Raw genomic sequence first — 14,072 nt, 5'->3', positions numbered from 1 at the left:
ACAGCCAAGTCAAAACTGGAGTGGGTTTGGGTCAAGTCTCTGACTGCCGCTCTTGAGTGGCCCAACCAAAGCCCAAACTTTAATCACATAGACCATATGTGGATAGAACTGAAGATAGCAGTTTATTGACACTTCCTATCCCATCTGATGGAGCTTGAGAGGATCTACCAGGAAAAATGGGATGAACTGCCCAAATCCAGGCATGCAATGTTTGTAGAGACTAACTCAAGAAGGCTTAAAGCTGTTTATTCCAGGGAAAGGATAAGCAATTAGAAATAACCAGCTAGCTATAGATGGCGGTGAAACAGTTGTGTTAGTTTCTTCTAACCCCAAGCTGGAAAAGAAAGGAAAAGAATTCTGAAACTTGATGTATTCAATGGTCCCCTTTGTGAATAAAAATAGATATACTTGAACTGCTGCTTTAGCACATAAAGTTAGGGTGCAGCTATCTGAAAGCTCTTCTTAAATCCTTAATGGCCTTTAAGGACCACCAAGGACTTGATTTGACTTTGTAAGTTTTATAAAAACAATTATGAGGCAAAAATGAACCTTTACTTGTACTAAACTGACTGCATAGTACCATAAAATAGAATTGCACAATTTTATTTTACAGTATATATTGTACAGAGGCCCCACCCTAAATTAAAACTTCCATGTCTCTTTCAACAAATCACTCTGCACCTATTCATTCAAAGCAGCTTAAGTGTAAAAGTGATGCTCCATTGGACTGTAAAACACTAAAACAGAATCCCATGCTTCTTTTAACTTGTTGAGACAGAAAACAAATGATTGAAGAGAGTTTATCTCAATTCTACGAAGATAGTGATTCTTGGACCATTTATCCATGTTTTACAGGACCTTGGGCTGTTTACAGCTGTGGAAAATAAAGGCTGTGGAGGCTGGCCCGGACACAGACAGGCAGACACGTTCATGTCACCCACAAACATGTTTATTTACACTATTTACAATTCAAGGTGCACCACAAAGCCCCAAAGTCCTGGCCACACAATGCCTTTCTTCAGACCGCCTCCTTCTCTCTTCTCCAGCTCAGTCCACTCCACTCCACTCCCGACTCTCGCCTCGAATGAAGGGAGGCGGCCCCTTTTATTATCACCTGGATGTGCTCCAGGTGGGTTCCGGCAATCTTCCACAGACACACCCCGGTGTGGCGGAAGTGCCGGCTGCATCCCCGGAAGCACTCCGGGTGTCCCTGCTCCTCCTCCCCCCAGCACTTCCTGGTGTGGCGGAAGTGCTAAGGTCCAGGGCTCCAAAGGCATGGGGGCGCCCCCGGTTGCCAAAGGAACCAGGGCGGTCGCCCCCAGATGGTCTGGGGAAGGTGCACGCCCTCCTCCGGTCCTCCTGGCCATCCCGGCCGGGTTGCCACCCCAGCCACCTCTGACAAGGCACAGAACATGTCATTGCATTGGGGCTTGAGCTAGAGGCCTGATTTAACTGACAAAGACAAAATGTAAATCATCATGATTTATTTTGGTTACAGCACTTACTATAGTTGCATTATCTTTGAGGTTTCCTCTTGTTGAGGTGGTCAAATGAATGATGTCCCACTCCCAGTGATGTGCCATCCTTTTTGTCTTGACTGACTGGAAGGGCAGGGCTGGTGGTCGGGCAAAACTAATATCGATCATTGTCAGTCACCTTCATGTCCATTCTAGAAAAAAAAGAAAAAAAAAAAAGAATTAAAACAGAAGGAGGAGCAGAGCAAGGCGAGAGAGTGACAGAGATAGCCTGGTGTTGGGTAAAAGGCACACTTGCAGATTGGCTGTTTGGGACAACAAATTTCTTGTTTACCTCTATTCTACAATCTGAATTCTGAGTCCCAGTACTGTTATCTTGGTTGCCCTGAATAGAAACAATCTGGTGACTTGTATCAAATACTGCATGATAAATAAAAAGGGGGACACACTGTGCTTAATTTCCCGTACATTTTTAAATTTATTTGGGCTATTTGGAGCTTAACACAACGAGGAATTCAGCAAAATGATCTAAAATTATTCATCAAACACACCACTGCCACAATAATTTTATTCAATGAACGTGAGGATTAAATCTTCACATTCTGGTACAAATATCATTTGCACATGCCTTGAACACGCTGATACATTTAGCTCTCAAATAACTGCTATTTCTCATTTGTATAACACAAGCTAATTCCAATAGCATTGGTCTCAAGGTCAGAGGATGTGCTAGTCCATAGCAGGGCATGTTCGTTCATTCACATGTGCCTACTTCATAGTTGCAAACTAACCTGACATGCTACGTATGTGGCACATAAGGGGAAAATGTGAGTTCCTTAAAAAAAATGTGTGAGCTGACTGGGATTCAAACCAGTTTCCCAGTGCTGTGTTCTTCCAGAGTGATAAATGTTGTTCTAAATGCAACTTCAGTATGTCCACTAGATGTAATGGTTTGGTGGTGATGATAGTAGTTTTATCACAGAATATAGCTAAATTATTGTTGGGTTTTACAGTTAAGTAAATAAAATGATTCAATTAATTTTGTCTTAAACCCCTAATTATCTGATAACCCTGACTCTCAAAAATAGGGTGTATTTTACAGCGGGATTTATGGATTATCTGACTATTGGTGCAGATCAACTTCCCTAATTGTGTGATGGTGACAGGCAATGAAGGAAAGACTACTCTGACCGAAATGGTTTTCAGTCCACGTGCACTTGGAAAACTGTCATGCAGAAAAAAAAACAGTTAATATCAATATATCAAAAATCTTCCCTCTACCTGGCAATAATGGATTCAGCGAGGTTATCAGAAATAAACTTGATGCACTAGGATTAAAAGTTAAGACGGAAGTAAAAAATTTAGGGGTAACCGTTGACTGTAATCTGAATTTTAAATCACATATTCATCAGACCACTAGGACAGCATTTTTTCACTTAAGAAACATAGCAAAAGTTAGACCTCTTATATCATTGAAAGATGCGGAGAAATTAATTCACGCTTTTGTTTTCAGTAGACTAGATTACTGTAACGCACTCCTCTCAGGACTACCCAAAAAAGACATAAATCATTTGCAACGAGTGCAGAATGCAGCTGCTAGAATCCTAACTAGGAAAAGAAAATCCGAACACATTTCTCCAGTTTTGATGTCACTACACTGGTTGCCTGTGTCATTCAGGATTGACTTTAAAATACTGCTTATGGTTTATAAAGCCTTAAATAATCTCGCTCCATCTTATATATCGGAATGCCTGACGCGTTATATTCCAAATCGTAACCTTAGATCTTCAAATGAGTGTCTCCTTATAATTCTAAAAGCTAAACTTAAAAGAAGTGGTGAGGCGGCCTTCTGCTGTTATGCACCCAAAATCTGGAATAGCCCGCCAATAGGAATTCGCCAGGCAAAAACAGTAGAGCACTTTAAAACACTGCTAAAAACACATTACTTTAACATGGCCTTTTTATAACTTCACTTTAACTTAATCCTGATACTCTGTATGTTCAATTCTTCATAATAACTATTTACAGTGGCTCCAAAATCCGTACTGACCCCTACTCTCTCTTCTGTTTCTTTTTCCGGTTTCTTTGTGGTGGCGGCCTGCGCCACCTCCACCTACTCAAAGCATCATGATGCACCAACATTGATGGACTGAAAGCCAGAAGTCTACGTGACCATCATCATCATCATCATCAAGTCCTTCCGTGAGAACCGTAAATACAAAGAGGACTGTTTCATTTATGTTAGGTAGATTGCCCAGAGGGGACTGGGCGGTCTCTTGGTCTGGAACCCCTACAGATTTTATTTTTTTTCTCCAGCCTTTGGAGTTTTTTTGTTTTCTGTCCACCCTGGCCATCGGACCTTACTCTTATTCTATGTTAATTAATGTTGACTTATGTTTATCTTTTATTGTGTCTTCTATTTCTCTATTCATTTTGTAAAGCACTTTGAGCTACTTTTTTTTTGTATGAATATGTGCTATATAAATAAATGTTGATTGATTGATTGATACCTCCTAATCTGATAAACCAGACTCACATAGATAGTGTGTATCTTACAGATAGATGTATGGATTATCTAACTAGTGGTGCAGACACACCTCTAAAACTGTCTAATGGTGACAGGTATAGCAGAGGAGACTACTCTATTAGCAACTGTTTGTAGACCATGCTCTCTAAAAATATTATCGTGCAATTGAGAGAAACCAGTTTACATGAACGATACAAAAAAAAATGTGTTAGTGCTGGCCTCTCCATTTAAATAACATATCTGAATACTCACTTCGACATCAACCTGCTGAATAAAAAAAAAAAACACTTTAATGCAAAATTAATTTTCTTTAACACTCCTATAAATGGTTTGAAAGAAGAATAAATAAAGTCTCTTTTCTAAAAATATTATTCCAAATTTTAATAAAAGCAATAAGATTCCACTGTTACATTCAGTCAAATGGCTGTAGTGTGCTGACCTTCTTTTACTTAATGCAGATTTTATACCATTAGTTTGAAACATGGGACTAATCACTTACCTTGCCTCCTCCCATCTAGAGTGTTTCATCTGCTTTAAATGTGTGATACAAGGGATTACTTCCATGTAGTTTTTGATCCAAGGAGGATTAGCAATAGATTTATTCACTCTGCCAAAAGAAATCAAGCAAATAACCAAAATTTACAAAGAAATGACACAGATGTACAAGACACAGTGGTAACTGATGATGTTCAGAATGACTGGCCATACACATCTGTTTCTAAACACCACAAATACTGAGTAATGGGAATGAGTACAATCTCTGATCAGAAATTATGTACCCACCTCCTTAGCAGCTATGCAAAATCTAGGGAGCAAAAATGTATGAGTGGAGAAAAAAAAATATAATTTACTATTTATGTTTTCTGTATTGTTTATTTTTTGTATACTGACTCAGTTTATTTTTTCCCCTCTATCTCTTAAGAATTTCACATGACATACAGAAAGAGAGTGTTGCCTTAATGACATTTTTATTCCAACAGTAATTATACAAACAAAAATATAACTTAGTGGGCCAATTTACAGTCACCGAATCCCATAGCAGATCACAACACTTTTCGACTTGTATTAATGAATGAATTAGCAAGTTACAAAATACATAATGTCAAATAAAACACAGTTACTCTCGTCATACCAAAGAGACACACTGATCTTATAATAGCCTTCATATATGTATCACAATCATCCCGTTTTCACATTTCAGTTGTATAAATGTTAACAGATCTTTCAAATCAATCTTCATTCAATGCTGACTTTTTTCGAAATGTCTATAGTGAGATGTCAAGCAAAATGATTACCTTTTATTGGCTATCTAAAATAAAATAAATATGCAAGCTTTCGAGGCAACTCAGGCCCCTTCTTCAAGCAAGATGTAATATATTACAAATTGCATAATAAATGAAATTAGAAAATGATATAACAAAACAAATTGGGTTCTGATAATAATCAGAAACATAAAAGTCAGTTTCTGGCAGGTGGTGGATAGTGCAGCCACTTCAAAAGATGATTTTGGATATTGGTTGTGTCTGTGTATGTGTTATGTGGCATCTGCCATTCCACTATTACAGTATCATCTGCAAACATAACTAGCTTGTTATTCAGATTATTATCATGATCATTATTTTTCTGATCAAATTGTTATTGAAATACAAAACAAACACTTTAAAGGAGAACATAAGCCTTTCTGAAGGGAATGGCACTAAAATAAAACATCATACTTGGGTAGCTACTCCCCCATCCTAACACCCGATAGCACAACCCAACCCTGCTACATTAAAATTGAAAATGACAACAAAAGGATAAAGGAGGCAATTACAAACAGCAAAAAAGGGAACAGCACAGCATCAACACCATTAAAGACAATAAGAGCTAAAAGTTAGGGTTGCAGCCAGTATGTGGGTCCATGCATGGACCAGCTATACCACATCTATACATTTGTCAAGATAACAGCCAGATGCCCCATTGATCAGATTAAAAAAGGTAGACGTCCAGACAGAAAAAGAATCAGGAGATTTCCAAAGAGAGCATCTCCAAACTCAGATGAAATACTTCACAACATGACCTTTTACTTCCTGCATATTCCAGATATTGTACACATCTACATACCGCATCTTAATGTCTCACTTCAAGTTCAATCCCGAGTTTTCAAATGGGACCTTATTGAAAGCTTTTGTTGCTTCCTTATAGGATTCCAACATACTGTACAGGTAAAATTCCGTACAATGAACTCCCAGGGACCTAAAAAATATTTTGTTGTAATGCAATTCTGTATTTGTCACTATAGTGCTTTCTTTAACTTTCGTCCAGGCGTTTGCAATCATTTCAATTGCATCTTTCGTGTTAATTTTAATCTCCTCCTGCCTACAAGTTATGCTGACGAGAAATTTTCTCAGCATCTCCTTGCTGAAATACAATTTCAGAGTGTGAATGATGCCCAAATCCCGTGGCTGAAGCACTGCCGTGCAATTGGGTGGGAGTAATTCAACGCGTACATTATCTAAATGTGGAAGCATGTTGTGTGCAGCACAGTTATCAATCAGAAGCTGATTCATCCTTTTCTTCTTCATATTGTGAGGTTTCTGAACACTTTTGGGATCCCCTCACTCCCCACCCAACAGTAACAACACGCTGAAGTGCGTCCCGAAGCGCGATTGCAGTGTCTATGGAAGATTATTTGTCCGTTGCTGGGGCAGGGCAACAGCAGGCTCACAGCGCTTCAGTGAAGCAACACAGAAATGAATCATAAGAGATCGGGGTTGTGCTAAGTCCATGTCTTGCACTCCAAATCATGAGGCTTAGTCTCAGTATTTTAGCCAAACAAGCTTTATTCAGCTTGAAAGAGGAACGACACAGTTATTTATTGTAGTGGGGTCTGCCACTCAGCTATTCACAGACACAGCAGTCAGGCAGGGTCATGGCCAGGTCAGTGACCAAGTAATCCTATTATCTGCATTTACAATGTACCCTGCACCACCCATCAAGATCTTTTCTTTTTGCTTTGCTGGAGAGACGCAGCATAGGTGTGAGCCTGCTGTTTGCCTCGGCAACTGATAAACTGTGTTTCACAGACTCAGTGATCGCACTTTGGGATGCTCTTCGGCATGTTGTCCAGTTGGGGGAGGTCCCAAGAGAGTTTACAAACCTCACATTTTCTTGAATGAGTGCCGGATTAATAGGAATGTTACTTGAATGAGCATCAATGAACCACATAAAAACTGCTTCAACATCTTCAAATGCAGCCGTTCACATACGTTTGCAACCAGAGATTTTTCTACTTTTTTTACTCAATCTTTCAAGAAAGTTGACAGTATCGATGGTAAAATTCCAAATTAATTGGCAACATCTTTTTTCTTTGTGCCGCAATTGAGAGATGCAAAAAAGTTGTTTTTTTTTCTAATATGAACTGTTATTTTTTCGTGTCTGCCATTTCTATAGTAGGGTGACAATGAGTTAAATTCCAATGGATGTTTATCAAATGTTGACGAGCAATAAGCAAAAGATATCACTGAAAACTGCAGGAAACAAAAAAGGCAAAAAAAAAAAAAAAAACAGTACAAGGAAAGTTCAAAGAAAGAAAAAAAAAATACACTTTTTCTGTTTGGGGATTGTTGTGCACAACTGAGCTGTGGCCACAGAACTAACTGCTCTGTGGATGATTCATTCAGGCATTTCAAGGTCTTTTAGGCACTTCGTTGTAATTAAAGTATCTGCTGAATGTACTTCGTAGTAACGAGATTTCTATAGACTTGTGTCATATGGGGAAGCTGTCGGGACCATAAAAATACTTAGTTGTAATGAAAATTTCATTGAAACGGAATTTTACCTGTATTAGTGAAACAATCTCCCCCATCTAAACCTATGCTAACAGTTCACAAGTACATCTGTTCTTGTCATGTGTTGCTAAGCTTTTATTTAATAATTGCTTCCAATACTTTATTCATGATGCATGTTAAGAGTACTGGTCTATAGTTACATGGATCAATGTAATCTCAAGCTTTATATAATGGAATAACATTTGCTAACATCAAATCCACTTTCCACTGTATTCTGTGATCTTTGAAAAAATGCATGTCAAGGGTTTATAGGCTGTATGTACTCATTAACCACCTTAAGCACACTAGGATACACATTATCTCATCCTTGTGATTTGATTTCAGCCCTTTCAATTCAAGCAGCACTTCTCTCTCTAATATCAAAATCTAGCAGTTCCTGAATAGTACATGAAACTGCAGGCAGATTATAGATTTCATATGGAAATTTTAAAGAAGTTTGAATGTAAATAATACTGTATTGTCTGATTCATCTTGCACATATTGTGCAATTGTTCTCTCCAGATACCTTTCAGCCTTCCGAATATCCTTTTTAACTGTTGTCATCATAAACCTTGTACATCTCCAGCTATGTAGTTAGTTGTCTTGTTCTCATTTCTGTTTTTTCATCTATAGCTTCTTTTTAAACTAAACTATTTATTTACCCAATGTGGAGCTTACTTTAGTTTCTTTGTACTAAATTTTTTTGAAAATGTCTCACTGAATCGAATAATACGTATAAAGTGAACATTACTTGAATGAAAATTAGTTTTTTAAAAGGATACAATACAAATATCAATAGTACACATTGTCAAATGTATAAAATATTGAGAATTTAAATCTCAACATTCTCTTTTGAGAACTCAAAGTGCAGAGTTTTTTAAAACATCATTTTAGTTGACAGGATTCTTTCCATAGTGTTGTACTTGAATACATTAAACAATAGACTGGTAGGGTTCAGGTAACAACTACAGGACAATAACACATGTATTTTATCTCTCTGCATACAATCAGTAAAGATTCTATTCACTAAAACATGCCCATATGAACAATCAAACAACAAGCTTTTCTGGTTACTGCCTTGTGTCCAGTGTTGCCTGAATGGGCTCTTGCCTCCCACATCATGTGACTAGGTTACACAAGTTGCATAAAGTTGGATGGACAAACTGAATAACAGCAGTAATAAAATGTTTCATTTATACTATGCTTACACAGTGTTTGGATAACTTCACTATTATAATGAAATAATCATAGCAATAAAAATGAAGTACACTGCTAAGATAAACAGGGCTGGGTGCTGGGTAGGCCACCAAGAAGGCCCATTCATATTAAGTTCAAAAGCTTTTTATTATTAACCTTTCGAGAATGTTGACAAGTACTGAATTATGGACGCAGGAACAGTTCCTTTTTAAGGTCTAATTTTTTCCATTTACTTAAATAAAACATAAGCTTTTACAGGAAACAAGTGATTCCTCAATGATGCTTTAGTAAGATCTTTGGGCCTGGTGAGCTATCAGGAAGTTTTGATGGAAGAGGTTTTATTACTAAACTCACATGGTAACCAGATGACAATGCTCCATCTCAGTCAGTAGGAGCAGCAGCCTAGATGGATGGGCCTCCTGCACATACACACAGAAAGAGACAGGTACGCTTAAAAAGAAATGTATGATCTTGAAAAGATCAAGATCATCAGTCCAAACACAGCAAGAAGAGAGAAATTATTAAAATGAAGGGTTGTGCTGCATCAGATGTGCTCAGCAATTTTTAAACTACATTCACAGCCAGTATAAGAAACTCAAAAATAAAAAGTAACACTGACTTAATGCAATGAATTGTGTAACAATAGGTTTTGGTTGTCTCTTTAGATCATTAAAATGTTAATTTATATTAGGTTTAGCTGAAAACATCTCTTTAAAACTTTACATTTTTTATAATATCAATTACCACAACACAATGTTACATAAAACAAGAAGGAATACTAAATAGCGGTCTCTAGTTCTTACAACGATCATTCACAAAACAAGAAAAAAAAAAAGAAGACTAAGACACTAATAGCTGTAATTTTAATGAGGCTGTCACAACAACCAAAAAAATAATCATAGACTGAGTGTTCCACAAGCATTTACTTTATTCAATTTTTACTTAAAAACACAGCATACAAAAAAATAAATGTATACTGTGAAATACACCAATGATGTGAAAAGATATACCGATACTGAAAGCACTGTAATGGAAGAATGCAGAGCATTTCCAAAATAATTTAAAATTAGAGACAGTTGTATTAGGACTGTGCTATCTACAAGTTTTCAACACAACTCATGCTTTTGTCAGTGTACCATTGGAGAAGAAATTGATCAAACACTTTGCTGTGTCTGCCTTTTGAAGATGGCTTACATCAAAATTGCACACTCATACAAAATATACCTTTTTTTTCCCTAAGAAGAATTTCTGAATACACAATGACTTTCACTACTTTTTGGAAACAACAAGAAAAAAAGCAAAACTTTGCTGATCAAATCAGGTTATTTCTCTGATGTACTGTAGTTGCAACTAGCTCAGATTAGTTTTCACTTGACATATATGATATACTGTCATGAAATTCATCATATATCATTTAATAATTCCATACACTGTAACTTTGTTAAATACCTAGAGAATTTCTAAAATTTTACCTGCACAACAACATGTTTGTTTATCCAAACAAACTTGCCAATACTTTTAATTCAAAAAGCTAATTATTGTTTACACCGAAAAAAGATGGAAAAAGTGAATTATGCAGGAAAAAAAAACATAGTAAATAACTTATAATTTAAGGACATGGTTGACTGCAATCAGAAAAGATGACAAAATATTTTTTTTTAATTAAAGATTTGGAGAAGCAGATGGTTGAAATTATAGGTATGCTGTGAGACTAAGTTTAGTTTTATGTTTGAAACATAGTGAAGCATAGTCAATGACATGATAAAAATTCCAACAACAACACAAATGCAATACTGTGCACCCCCGAGCATGCCTTTACCACTGGTGATATTTGCTTGTAATATATGGATATCTTCAGCAAAGTTTCTAAATCCTTGGCATATTGAATCATCTCAGGGTCATTCCAGGAGCTGATTATGCTTTCAAATGTGTGTGTGGCCACTAAATCTTTCAGCTGGTAAATCACTGAATCCTGGGAGGAGATGGTCCTATCTACTAACAGGTGGTAGACATCCAAATAGCTGGTCAACAAAGAGTTTAGCAAACTGCAGCCCATTTCTATTAAAAATGTGTTAACTGGCTTTTCACTCTGGGATGGTTCTTTGACAATGGCAAGGAGTTCCTCTGCAGCCGACTTCTGGACATAATCTAAAGGTGTTTTTCCATTCTTATCCATCTGCTCCAGCAGCACAGCTCCTTAAAAAAAAAGAGTAAATGGGTATTATTAAGAGTGGCAATTACATGTATGCAACTGAACAACTGTTGTTCATATCTCCTAGGGGACCACTTATATACATTTTTAGCACCAACGTATGTTGACGCAATTAACTAGTGGTAGGTTCACTGCCTAGTCAAGTCACATTAATGAACATTATTTGAGTAAATTATCTAATTGGGTTCAAGTTAAATGTGAGTGTCTGGAAATATCATAGGAAACACTGAGCTGTGCCAAAGCATTAAAGCGCATTTCATGGCATAACAGAATTATAGTTACAGAGTGATGCCTTTGAATCTAAACTATACACTGGCCTATGGAATGGTCTGAATTGACCACAGATCATTATTAAGAAAATTCAAAAATTTTTCTACTACTATTCATCAAAATATGGAGCTGGAACCTATCTTAGCAGTTTCACAATACAGGAATACATTCAAGATATAAAAACATTATACAACTAGGTTCACATAAGCAAACCCAATCATACACTTGCAACCAATCACTTTAGAATTGCCAATCCACCTGAATAAGCACCTTTCCCATACAAAGTGATTATAAATGATGTTCCTGGGTGAATCCCACATTATTGTGACAAACTCTATGCACTGCAACCTATAACCAAAATGGCAGTGTAATCAATGCGAAGCAACAATGTTAATGTACAAATGTTGATGTTTACAAAGTTAAATATAGTAAAGTGCGACCCAAAGTCAAAATGGGTATTATTTACTGTATAAAAATTCACTTTAAGCTAAATTTAAAATTGACATAATGTAAATTACTTTAAAAGTATTTTTGCAAATAACTTCAAAAAGCACTGTGACACTTTCTTTTGTCTAGCATCCCTTGTTCAAATCCCTTTCCTGAACATTGATTATATGATGTTCTCCTGTATGCATGGGGTTTCTTCTTATATCCCCAAAGATCTGCTGGTTAGGTTAACGGAGACCAAACAAACCCTTTTTAAAGAGTATGTCTGAAACTGGGCCTTGTGATTGGCTGTTTGCAGCCTTGCACCCAGTACTGCTGAAATATATACTGGCAACCCATTACCCTGGTTAGGATTAATTTAGTATAAGAAGAAATAAGAATCAAGGAAATTTCTTTAAATATGTTGCACATTGTTGCATAACTGGTTGTTATTATTATTAAACATACAGAATGAAAAATTATGCTGCTCATACCAATATTAAACAGTTTTTCTTGATGGGATAGTACTACATTTAATTAGCAATATTGATAACTCTTACAGCTCTGAGGAGGAATAAATTTAACTGGGGGGTGTACTGATTGCTTGATAACAGAGGGTTATTGCAGATGTTTGCATCTAAAATCAAGAAGCTGTAAAATATAAATATATACATTCTGAAGTAGTGCAACTAAACATTAAAAATAATACATCTAATATATGTATACACAGTATATAGAGCCAGGATTGCAAACTGTGAGTCAGCTACACTAATCATAACACCAACATGTCATTTACTAGCAAAGTAAGTAAACTGTACCAGTTTCATTTACTTTGTTTTGGTTTATATTATAGTAATAGTATTTCATAACTGTTTCTCTTTCTTCAATGTATTGAAATTAATTCATATAAACTATGCTTATAAGGAAAGGAACCAACAAACAAGTTTTTTAACCATATAAAAAAGGAGGCAAAAGAGATTTTATAAACTATCTTGAGTATTTGAGATAATAGACATTTCAAATTCTGCATCAGGTACACCTGGTTCGCCAGTAAATTGACCGCTTAAGCAGTGACAGCATCTGTTGACAATACTACTTGTTGTAGGTATAAACAATCCTGTTCATGAAATTCAGAGGAAAGTGACAAGAATCAATGTTTCTCTCAATGAGACATCACTCCACAGACACAAGAATGGACATTTCCATAACCCTACTGGGGGGTTTCTAGATGCTCTAGGTGTATTAAGAATAGGATGTCCTTACTTAATATCAAAGGACCCAAAATTAATTTATGAAGGAAGAAAGATGATTTGCTTGAATGCACCTCATTTTTTGTTCACTCTAATTCCCCCAAAGCACATATTTAACAACATTTTAACAAAAAACATGTTTGGAGATGTTGTGAGCATACAACCTAATAAGTGACATGTAGACTATATATTATGCTTTATCACATTTTATACACACCACAGAAACAACCTGAGAGTTTTTCATAGACATTTTAATAATGTGTGATTTTTTTCAGCACTTACCTCCACTGGTTCCCACTAATCTCCATTGTAATAGAAACATTGTTATATTCATTCCTCACAAAAACGAGAGATTAAAAATGTTTTATGGTTCTGGCTACAAACAACATGGAATGACTGGATGGAACAACTGGAGCTATGATCATTACATGAGAGAATGAATATGAAGCCTCTGCTCCTATATTGAGGCCATGTATGGTACAACAATAAAATGCCATTAACCTCCCTATTCTGTCTACTATCTTCCCAATTGAAATGCATGACTCTAAATGTTAAAATGTTTACTGCTCCCAGCTGATTGGTCACATCATCATGCTCTCAAGGCAAGTAAAAACCATGTTTTTTCGTTTCTGAATTAATGGCGTAATGGGATAAAAGTGGAAATAATGAAAACCTTTCTTTGGAAGAGCAGCAGGAGTTTACTGCTTTATTAGGTAAAACCATGTAGAATTTTTAAATAAATAGGCAAGATATCAGTAATCCCACTAAGAAATTAAAGCCCCAAAGCATTTAGCCAATGATGGCCCTGTGGTTTGAAGAGACTACTAATGAATGGGACAAATAGATTTGGATACAATGTGCTGAGAACAACAGTGGAGCAAAAAAAAGCATATTAGTATGCAAGAC

At 36.4% G+C, this 14,072-nt stretch overlaps 1 protein-coding gene across 1 annotated transcript in view; it reads right to left on the bottom strand.

The window, feature by feature from the left end:
• Nucleotides 1-9,918: 9,918 nt before the first annotated feature.
• Nucleotides 9,919-14,072, bottom strand: part of LOC120532886 (SMC5-SMC6 complex localization factor protein 1-like) — a 50,319-nt gene continuing 46,165 nt past the window's right edge. Inside the window, exon 4 of the mRNA XM_039759353.1 lies at nt 9,919-11,204. Coding sequence (XP_039615287.1) covers nt 10,759-11,204 — 446 coding nt within the window. The 3' untranslated portion in view covers nt 9,919-10,758. The remainder of the gene's footprint in view (nt 11,205-14,072) is intronic.

Source organism: Polypterus senegalus, chromosome 7 (assembly GCF_016835505.1).
Source record: "Polypterus senegalus isolate Bchr_013 chromosome 7, ASM1683550v1, whole genome shotgun sequence".
Taxonomy (NCBI): domain Eukaryota; kingdom Metazoa; phylum Chordata; class Cladistia; order Polypteriformes; family Polypteridae; genus Polypterus; species Polypterus senegalus.
This window is presented reverse-complemented; position numbering and strand designations above follow the sequence as displayed.